This window comes from Pollicipes pollicipes, unplaced genomic scaffold (assembly GCF_011947565.3).
Source record: "Pollicipes pollicipes isolate AB1234 unplaced genomic scaffold, Ppol_2.1 Scaffold_3087;HRSCAF=3621_pilon_pilon_pilon, whole genome shotgun sequence".
In the NCBI taxonomy this organism is placed as follows: domain Eukaryota; kingdom Metazoa; phylum Arthropoda; class Thecostraca; order Pollicipedomorpha; family Pollicipedidae; genus Pollicipes; species Pollicipes pollicipes.
The window spans coordinates 35,532,955-35,543,210 of NW_023596225.1; the positions used below are offsets into that span (position 1 = coordinate 35,532,955).

The 10,256-nt window shown below is 50.2% G+C and overlaps 1 protein-coding gene across 3 annotated transcripts; it reads right to left on the reverse strand.

The window, feature by feature from the left end:
• Positions 1 to 7: 7 nt before the first annotated feature.
• On the reverse strand, positions 8 to 3,573 carry LOC119114826 (ubiquitin-conjugating enzyme E2 C-like). Of its 3 annotated transcripts, none has more exons than XM_037238875.1 (6): positions 3,412 to 3,573; positions 2,626 to 2,678; positions 1,854 to 1,881; positions 1,069 to 1,155; positions 493 to 697; positions 8 to 160 (listed from the first exon to the last, which is right to left on the reverse strand). In XM_037238875.1, exons 2-6 carry the CDS (start codon positions 2,670 to 2,672, stop codon positions 48 to 50), a joined length of 480 nt encoding a protein of 159 aa, XP_037094770.1. In that variant the 5' UTR covers positions 2,673 to 2,678; positions 3,412 to 3,573; the 3' UTR covers positions 8 to 47. The 3 variants fall into 3 exon arrangements, with proteins under 3 accessions (XP_037094770.1, XP_037094769.1, XP_037094768.1); XM_037238874.1 differs by having other exon boundaries at positions 3,429 to 3,571; XM_037238873.1 differs by having other exon boundaries at positions 3,497 to 3,538.
• Between the last annotated feature and the right edge of the window lie 6,683 nt (positions 3,574 to 10,256).

Consider the following 10,256-nt stretch of genomic DNA (forward strand, 5'->3'; position numbering starts at 1 on the left):
GGGATGGGGTGAGATGGCCCACTGGTACCTAGAGCGGCAGTCGCGGCTCACGGGTGGCGCACACAGCTGGCACACCGCTCCAGCACGTTCTCGCGGAAGCGCGTGGGGTCGCTCCACATGTCGGCCGCCTGCACGTTCAGCGGGCTGTTGTTGTTCGGCTCTGGAAACGACAGGTCGGAGACGGCCTGTGAGTGGGCCGGGTGGCGCACGCGGCGCTCTGGTCAGGCGGCACTCGCTGGTCTGCCAGCCGGCGCGGCGCGCGGGCAGTCAGGTTTACTGGCGCGCTTACTACGGCGAATCCCAGTCACCGCATAAAATGACATCATCGTAACTGTAACCAGAAGCGGATCCCAACGCGCTGGCGTCGAAGCGCCACCCGGTACCGCTGTAACCTTGCCAGACGTCGGCACACTGACTTGCGACCACGCCGTGACTGTTGAACAACACCCCGTCGCGCTGACGTCAGCGAGAGCGCGCCCGCTCGCCGCTCACCTCCGAGCAGACTCTGTATGGAGAGCAGCAGCGCGCGCACGTCGTAGGAGGCCGACCACTTCTCCTTGAGGATGTCGAGGCAGATGTTGCCCTGCGTGTCGACGTTCGGGTGGAAGCAGGGCGACGTGAAGCGAACCACCGGCGCCGAGAACGGGTAGTTGTTGGAGAAGTCGAGCCGCAGCTTGAACTCCAGGCCCTCATACACCTGGCGGGTGCGAGACGACGGCGAGCACCGTCAGACGCCGCTCGGTGTCGGCGAAGCAAACACAACGGAAGCAGGGGTAAATGAAAATATTCGGCGGAATCGACATTGAGAGCTGATAAGGTTATGACTCACGGAGGTGACGAAACGGTACGGGCTTCCGTGCCTCGTAAGGAAGTCGGCATGTCAGCCAGCTTCAAACCGAAGAATGGAACGGGAGCCCTAATGACAAGATCTGTCGGGATATGACGCAAGATGTACATTTCATTTTATAGGTGGGACGACACCACGCATCTGTATTAAAAAATATGGATACACCAAGTTCAGGTTCAAGTATATAATACCGAAAGAGGCACGTCAGGACGGCCATTTACCGTGCTGGCGGCTCCAGAGATGGTGGCGACCCAGCTGAAGAGGTTATCACCATCTGGGAATGCTGAGATGCCCTTGTCACCAGACGTCTGCAAAATAAGGGCACACATTTAGTGAAAAACAAAGCTCAGTTACACTGCCAGTATTGCAAGGATTACATTTGCAGCTTGCCTCTTCCAACATGCCTTTGCCATTATTTCCGTTGGAACTGGATCCTTTTCTGCTTGTTACAGCTATCCTTTCAATCATGAATAGTTACTTAATTGCAATTGATATCATCAGCCATCACATAAAAGAGTTAACAAGATATTCTTAGAAAGAAGAAATGGAAGGTGGGTGCTGGCCAAAAGCACCTTTTGTGATAAGTGCATTCCAATGTATGAATGGCTTCTGGGTTCTGTGCATTTACCAAGCATAACTTGTTGCACATACCCTGAACTCATCATACAATTTCTGCTGTCCAGTTCAACAGATGAGTTTAACTCACCCTTTTGCCCAGCAGAAATGGGTAAGGTTTTACGCGCCGCACAACTCTACGGTTCACCCCCGCGGCTGGGTTGATCATTGTTGGCCAGCTGCCTGCTGACATTTCCATTTTAGCTGGGCCAAGCAATGCACCTGCTCTGGAGCTCACGCTGGCACAGCTTGATAACAAGTCAATCATCTTTCCCCTAGACCATGGAGAGGACTGCACTCATGTACTGCTCCAACATATGTTCAGACATGTTCTATGCCCTGTGCCAAAATTGGGTCCCAAGTAGATGCAGAAGGTGGGTATGTGACTTACCATTAAAGTCATTAATTCTGTCTGCAGCCTGAAAAAACAAAGCAAGATTAATTTGTAGAATGCCTTCCAAAAAACCAAAACATATTGCATTATGACTAATGAGTCCAGAATCAGGGTATCAAGCACTGGCAAAACATGTCTTGCAGTTCACCAACTCACATAGTTGTGTATACAAATGCAAACAAATGAAATGATGCCCCCATGTAATGGAAAGAAATGATAAAACTACATGAAGTAGAAAACTGATGTCCATGCACACATGCTTGAGTTTATGTGGAGAGTGTGCAGCCCTGTTGTGTACTGCATTGTGTTCTGCTGCTTCCAGGGCTTTAGCACACTGGAGCATCAGATACAAATGGGCAAAATAAAGAAACGAAAAACCCTAAAATAGACAGAAAATAATGGCCATCTCAAATCTAAGAGGCACTTGATTAACCTAAACTTAACTATATATTTTTACATACAGTACACTACAATATGGCAAATGAAAGCATTGAATAAGTCAAAATAAGACTAGAAAGTAGTATGACCATAAAACTGTTATGTTAGAATAGGTGTGCAAGCCACATCACTGCTATAAGACCAACAATCTTATGAGGTCTGTTTGCTTGCTTTAAACTTAACCATGGAAACCAAACATGAGTACAATGATAAGTACAAATATGATGCTATTGTGTAATGTTGCATAACACAGTTTAACTGCAGCCTAATCATGCACAAACAAAACAAATATACCTTTTTTATTTTTGACAACTCTTGGCAGATAGCTTACCTTTTACTGACACTGTGATGGTCACTTCTGGTTGTTGGGTAGCTCATTTTGATCTGTAACATTGGTAAATTCAGATGTACATCTGTTATCACCCCTCATAAAACTCCGCTCATGATTGCCTTACTCAATACATAGTTGTGATAGGTTGTACAATAATAACTGTCAAACTATCAATGAGAAACATCACCTTTTATCCAGATGGCTATGCAACTGACCAACTCCATCTGATTGTCTAGTCTGTCACTAAAACATGGTTAAGTTTAAGATGCACCAGAAAAACTGCTAAGACATGAATAAGGAATCTGCACATTTGTAGGGATACCTACATGTTTAATCAACAAGTAATAAAATAACCAGAGTCATGAAGATCTGGCCCACTGATAGAGGACTCTGGAACTGAAAATCCTGAAATATGCTGGTAACGTTTCCAGGGGCATTGCAGAGCAAGCCACTCAGCAGGCCAAGTTGCAATGTCAAATTGCAGCACCATTTAGTTTCACCATTCTCCCCACCTACAGGCATCTATCAATTGCTATATACACCCATATAATGTTCATCAATGACCAGGTAGCAAAGGAGCTGTTAGCAGGCAGGGCAGTACCATAACAGCAATTTGACTCGAGTTTTAGTAGTTTATCTCGCTCTAGCTACAGCAGAAGTTTTTCAGGCAAATCTGGCTAAGTACAAATCTAGCCCTGCGAGTTCCTTCCCACGGTCAGAAACTGCACATCCCAATGTGCATTAATTCATGTTAATCACTTGCCCTGATGGATTCCAATGTCTAACCTGGCGGTGGTGCTAACCTTTCCTTCTCACAACGCGTGCAACAGTTTCGGGCGACCCCTCCCGACACAAAATCCGCACCGCGTACCCTGCGACCTTCTGCGGACGTTTCCATTCAGTTTGAAGCCTTTTTAAAAACCGCGCGATAGACGTGCCGTTGTGCGCCACATAGGCAGACGCAGCAAACGACCGCAAACGGCGCTCTTATTTATTCCGGTAGATATAAAAATTTCATCGCAGGTAGAAAGTGCTGCAGTCACCGAGGCCCCGCTCCATATCATCCCACATAAAACTCCACTCATAGTCGTCGTCGTCAGCACGATTGTCAGCTGGAATGCGTGACGTCACGCGTGCTGACAGAGCGTTCTATGTGTGAGCTGATGGGAGGGTTTGTAAACTACTTTCTCATCTTCCTTTACCTCTAACTTCACGCAACACGCTAATTCTGGCGTGCCGGCGACATACCTCGTACCAAGTGGTGTTCGGAAGTGTAGCTTCTACTCCGGTATTACCGTCATATATCCAATCTGTATATTGAGTGCTTCTTCTCATGCTCAATACATTTCAATTTCTTCCCTCTCATTTCAAGTATTTACTTATAACGTTATTAATTTGCTTGACAACGTAACCACACACCACACCAACACTGTCACTCACCTTTTCATGGCTACTCTTGGCATTTTAATTCCCTCCTTATCCATCCCATGCCGAATCTCCCCAAAAATTATAGGCAAGTGCCCCTATCCCACCTGACGCACTCGTCAACGCAAGAGCCACGAAATCAAATTCCCGCTTGAGTTGAGTGATTTTTTAATCTGGTAGCGCTCTCTCTTCATGCTGACGGGCTGACAAAAAAATCCTGGCCTCATCGTCAGCCGGCGCGTGACGTCATATACCATGTGACCCTGTAAACCACATGAAGTGACGTAGGCGAATACTGGACCGTGATTGGTGCTAACGACCAATTAGTGTCCTCGAAAAAATATCGACCTATCAAAGTAACGTTTCGTGGTCAGGTTCAGGCTCAAATAACGGGATGCTCCATACCATCCAAAAGTTAACGGCCCATTTCAAACTCTTAGGCAGTAGGATATCAACCAGCGCATGAACTAGGTCCGTCAAAAATCCTGATCAGCAAATTATTTTAATTGATTAAAAAGTGAATTGACACGAACCTGAAATCAGCTAGAAGTGACCGGACAATTTGGAATTCTTAAGCACACGAATCATCTTCAGCGTATGAACTAGCGTCTATTAAGAAATCATGATGTCTGAAAGTCGTCCTTCAGTGTCGTCGTCGCCGTCAGTGGGGATTTGCGACGCTGCCAGTTGCTGAGGATATATGCGTCGGTTGCTTCTCACCCTGGCAGGAAGGGTGGACACCTGGGAATCGAATCCCATGCCTCTAGTTTTCCAGACGTGCAGTTTACGCGTTAACCACTCTTGCCCTTTAAGGTCAAATTCAGCCTCAAAGGATGGAGAAGTTCATATCACCCATGCGTGTGGCGATTAAAAATCCGTACTTTTCGACGTACTCTAATTAACGCGCTCATGAATGCTTTGATGCTAAAAATCTCAAATCGGCCGTCATCTTTGAAGTGATGCTAAGTTCCCCGTCCTTTAAGCCGTAACTTTATCTAGGGGGTGGCCTCCATAGGTCAGACCTTTTCTACAATCACTTCATAGACACTGGTTTATGCGTTGAAGACGAGCTGATGTTTAATGCTTCCAATTCGGTCACTAATTTTTGGATAATGTGGATTTCCCTGTTCTTTGAACCGAAACTGGCAGAAAAGGAAGACCTTGGTAGGCCAGGATTTTTTAGCGACCGTTGCTTGATGCGTAGTGAATATTCTTATGCTTGAAAACCGAACCTGGCCGGTAAATTTTTGATGCAATCGGGTCTGACGTCATTGCATCTCAAGACGTCGTAGCTTTGGAAGACTTGGACTTCCTTGACAGGCGGAAGTTCCTACGCTGGAGCATATTATGACGTTTAGAATCATCAAATCGGCCAAAAATTTGGGGTGATATTGAGTTACCACTTCCTTGAACCTGGATTTGACCTTGAAAAGCGACGTTGAGTGAAAAGGGCTTTCAAATGGACGGTAGATCATACGCTGGTGAATATTCTGGTACCTAGAAATCCCAAATCTGCAGATGATTTTTGACTGATATGAAGTTTCCGGTGACTTGACCTTGAAGGACACATGTCATTGCAAAATAAGCCTCACATTGAATGCGCTCGCGCGATAATTGATCTGAGGCGTCTTCGGCGAGATCAGGACTCGTCGCCAATTAAAGCGATCAATGAATTGCTAGCTTCATGCGATGATTTGTCCGCTCACTGAATAATGATGGCCTTTTTTACGAAGTTCTTTTGCCGCTGTCCTGCATTTTTGTGTGAGCACCTTGCTGATGTCATTTCCAGGCACTTTTCGCACGGTCTCCCTATAAGCTGTTCTTTAAATCCTCGTCCTCGGCAACCTTGTCCTTTTTCCAGGTTCAAGATGTCCTGGTAAACATTTTATTTGTACTTTCTTTTAAGCTTATCGTATGTCGACAAAATATGGCAATTGAGTCCAAGATTGAGCGCCTCTTTTTGTTCTTCAGTAAGATCATTGTGAAATATATTCACGATCTGACGCGTCTCCGGCGAGATCAGAACGCGTCGCCAAATAAAGCGGTGGGTGAATTGCTAGTCTCATAGACTTCTTAAATGTGACTCTGAAGGACAAAATCACCTTAAAAATCCCACATTAAAGAATCCCAGTGTTGTCCGCAATGACCAGCAGTGAGCCAACGTTTTGTGACCTAAAATATTGGATTTCTCAATAGCTTTGATAAAACTAGACACAGTACAACGTTCTGACCAGCGGCGTGATGCGTGCCCGGGCGGCCGGCTGAATACCCTTTCGCTCAGGTGGGGAGGGGTCAATTTGCCCCCCTCTCCCTGGGATCTCGAAAACCAATATATCTAAGGCACCAAACTCACAGGGTAGGTCGACCTGTGCGTGAACTCACTTGCGTCAAAATAAATGATAGGAATTTGGTGTCCCTATGGCATCACCTTAAGTTCAAACAGTTAACCAAGGTCAAATTCCAAATTGGGATCTTACACCCCCAGAGATTCTCATGCAGCCGCCGCGAAGCTGGATGCTCATTTCAAGCACGAGGTCAACGAGGTCAGTTTTTGACTTTAATAAGGTCAAAGCAACCAAATGCCTACGATATTGCTCCCATGTTGCCATTCTAATAAGCGTCAGTGATAACGCTAGACGCCATGTTCCTAAAAACAGAATGTTGACCAGAGTCATTTTACGTCAGTGACCTGCTCTGATCCTTAATAAGGCCATGAGACATGCCATTTGCGATCCCTGTCATAGAAAAACGAAGTGAGCACAACAAACTACCCAAAAAATCACGCTTTCGACTAAAAAAGCAGCTTATCTTTGACCTTGTTCTGACCTTTCTACCTGTACTGAGGCCAATGGAATTGGTTGTGATTCTAAATTCAGTAGGTTTATTGCCTGAGAAACTATGTCAGACACGTATGACTTCGTTTAACGCTCCATTTTTGCATCACATTAAACGATTCTCCCAAAATGTCCTCCATTGGCAGCCATTTCCTGACCTTGACCTGCCGTAGGTCAGCGACCTTACGAGGTACATCTAATTCCTTACATCAACAGATTTGCTACTTAATTCTTTACAGATATGCAAGGTTTGGCGTGGCTACGCCGCGTCGTTCGGAAGTTATGGTGGAAAACCCGTCTGCGGGAGGGGTCAATTTGACCTCCCCAGCCCTACCCGAGCGCGTGTCAGCCTATAAACATTTTAAGGCTGCATGCTGCAAGTCATCGTCCTATTCTTCTTCTCTCAACACGTACTGCAGAATGCAAGACAACTCGAGGGTTCGGATCTCTTATTTTCATCCACAGATGTGAGGGCCGCTGGATATCTCGATCAATCACAAAGCAGGAATGCACGTGGAATGTATGAGGTTAAACGTGTCTTCGTGTGCATTGTCATGCCATGCCACTGGAAAAGATGATGAACATCAAGACAGTGATACAAAAAAGAGGCACAATCCTGAAAACAAAATAAGAGACAAAACGAAAGTTTTCTGGAAAAATGATGGATTGGCTTCGGGGACACAAAACAAATGCTCCCAAGCGGCTGGGAAGGCCACGGCACCACTTCCAAGCACGATATGAGAGATTGTCGTATCTACTCGTTCTTCGGGTCGACGATGTACGCGGTGAAGAGCGGCTGGCCCAGCGTCGTGTCGACCAGCGAGCAGATGAACGGCGAGTCGAACACGATTTTGAAGGGACGCGGCGCGGCGCTGAGCGGCACGAGGACGCTGCCGGCGGCGCCGGCCGCCGATGTGCCCTCCTCGTCGGTCTGGATGACGGCCTTGTGCACCAGCTGGTCCACCTTGAGCACGTCTTGGGGGCCGAGGCCGCCCTGGAACATCTCGCGCATGCCCATCAGCTGCACCAGGTCGATGTACGAGTACTTCTTGGAGACGATGTCGAACTTAGGAATGCGCACCTGTGTGAAGGTTGCGGGCGCGGCAGCCAGGTCCAGGAAGTGCTGTTGGTACAATTTGTTGCGGATATCGCCGGCGCCTGAGGTAGTGAAGCAGTATAGCTGAATGGACGGGTCGCGGTAGGTCATCGCCACGCCCACCACGCCGTCGCGTGAACCGTCCAGCACCTGCATTGCCTCCTCCCGCACCAGCATGGGCACGGTGATGGTGGTGCCGTCCGGCTTCATGAATGGGCCGTCGAGCGCCGAGAGTCGCGACGGCCACCGATCGCTGTACACGAGCGTCGAGGCGAACACCAGCTGCGTGTCGGGCGCCAGCTGCGTGAACAGCTGCTTGATGCGGCCGTCCGTGGCGCGCTCCACCTGCTCGTTGATGGTGCTAGCCGTCCTCGGATCCTTGAAGTTGACAGAGACGGCACGCCGGCGCACGAGATCAGCCATGGCATCGCAGCGGCTGCTGCGTCGGCGCAGGCAGTCATCCAGCACGCCGCGCTGGTAGTAGCCCTTCAGCGTGCCCGACAACGTGGAGTGGCTCTCGGCCGCGTCCAGCAGCGCCTCGCTCAGCTGTTGCGGCTGCGGCGAGCCGAGCGCGTCCTTGATCTCGCGGCGCACCAGCTCGTTGCCGAGCTGGAATGCAGCTGCCACCACCTGAAACAGGCAGTACGTGCACACCACCTCGTTGCGGTCCTTGAACGCGGTGGAGATGACGCGGTCGTTGAGCCGGTGGAGTGCCGGGTTCTTGTCGACCACCTCGGGCACGGCGCCAGCCAGCGCCAGCGCCAGCGCCAGCAGTAACAGCGAGCTTCCACGGCGAGCCATGGCGGCGTACTGCCGCGCGGCGGCGGCGTGAGTCAGCGGGACTTCCAGCGCGCGGCGGCCGCCGCTCGTCAGGCAGCGGAGCGCAGCGGTCAACAGGTGAACGGCATTTGGAAGTGGGGAGAGTAGCAGGGGTGCACTAAAGAGCGAACAAAACATGTCAGGGGACGGGCGCGGCGCTGACGCGGGGAGCGTGCGAGTGGTCGGGGCCACGACGGCCAGGTAGCACGCGACCTATCTGGCTGCATCAGTTTTACCCCTCCTGCTGATCAAGACCGCCCGTGACTAGTCTCATTATGCGCCTGGAAGAGAGCCGTGCAGGTCTTGGCCGTGACACCGGTAACCTTGAGAACTGGTAAGGCCCAGACTGAACGAGGGGGAGGGGCGTCCCGAGGCGACACTCTTCACCGTGCCCCAGCCGGAATACGGCATTACAACAGCCGTGTAGCGCTGCTTAAGCGTAAAGGGCGAAGGCGGCTAAGGTTTGGCCGAGCAAGGGCGTGAGGACGTCCCAGAGGGCGTGGGCAGCCTTTTTAAGACTATTCTTTGCATTCATCAGCACAGAGGGAATGCTGACTGTCAAACACAGGACAGAATTGCTGATTTCCTCGCCACCGCTCGCTGTCGTGCGTGAGCCTGGGCAGCCACCCTGCACGTGGGGGTGCTCTCTGTTCCCTCCGATCTAACATGGGACAGTAAAACATATGCTACCTTGCGATCTCTACAAGTGCGCAGGGTACCAGGTGCCCCATCTTCAGGGAACAGGCTCCGTTGCTGCCTGCAGCGCGAGCAATGAGAAACGACAAGACTTGAGAACCAGCTGCTGCAGAACGGAATTACCTACCTCGTCCCCCCCCCCCTATCGCCGTGCCCGCGCCTGCGCGGTTAGGTTGCACGTGGGAGGGCGTGCTTTCCGTTCGCTCCGACCCCACTTCAAAGCAAAACATTCGCTACATTGCGATTTTTACAAGGTCACGTGATGCTCAGCGCCCCATTTTCTGGGAGTGGGCTCTGTTGCTGCCTGCAGTTTGAGCGATGCAAAACGATCACCGAACTTGAGCACCACCTGCTGCAGCTTATTGCGGGACACAGACATTGAGCGGGGCTTCATTGCCGGTGCTAATGCCCATGCGGATACCGCGGAGTTCTGTCCTTGGCCGAGACTGGAGCTTTGCGGCAGATCCAACATGCGAGGCAAACCCGTCTTTGCTCCGATCCATTGCGGTGCATAAGCCGATTACTGGCGCACCTGCGATAAGAGTCGAGATTCGACACTGGACAGGTACATCTGAGGAAGGACGCCAAGGTATCTGACCGCCCCACTACTGACGTTCGCTGCCCACTGGATGTGTCGCGACTGCCGACCCTGATCGGGCCGCGGTCAGAAGTTCGCTGCAGTAAACGGCAGCCGGTTTCACAGCTGCAAGACGTGCGGACGGCACGGGAGAGGCCAGCTGGTCTCAGACAAACGATCGATA

What these genes read in the sequence shown, in the direction of transcription:
- LOC119114826 (XM_037238873.1), bottom strand. Translation starts at nt 3,523, where the DNA reads ATGGAAACGTCCGCAGAAGGTCGCAGG. An exon ending in CATCACAGTGTCAGTAAAAG is followed by an intron (nt 1,882 to 2,625) that starts GTAAGCTATCTG and finishes TTGTTTTTTCAG; the next exon opens with GCTGCAGACAGAATTAATGA. An exon ending in TCTCTGGAGCCGCCAGCACG is followed by an intron (nt 698 to 1,068) that starts GTAAATGGCCGT and finishes CGCACCCGCCAG; the next exon opens with GTGTATGAGGGCCTGGAGTT.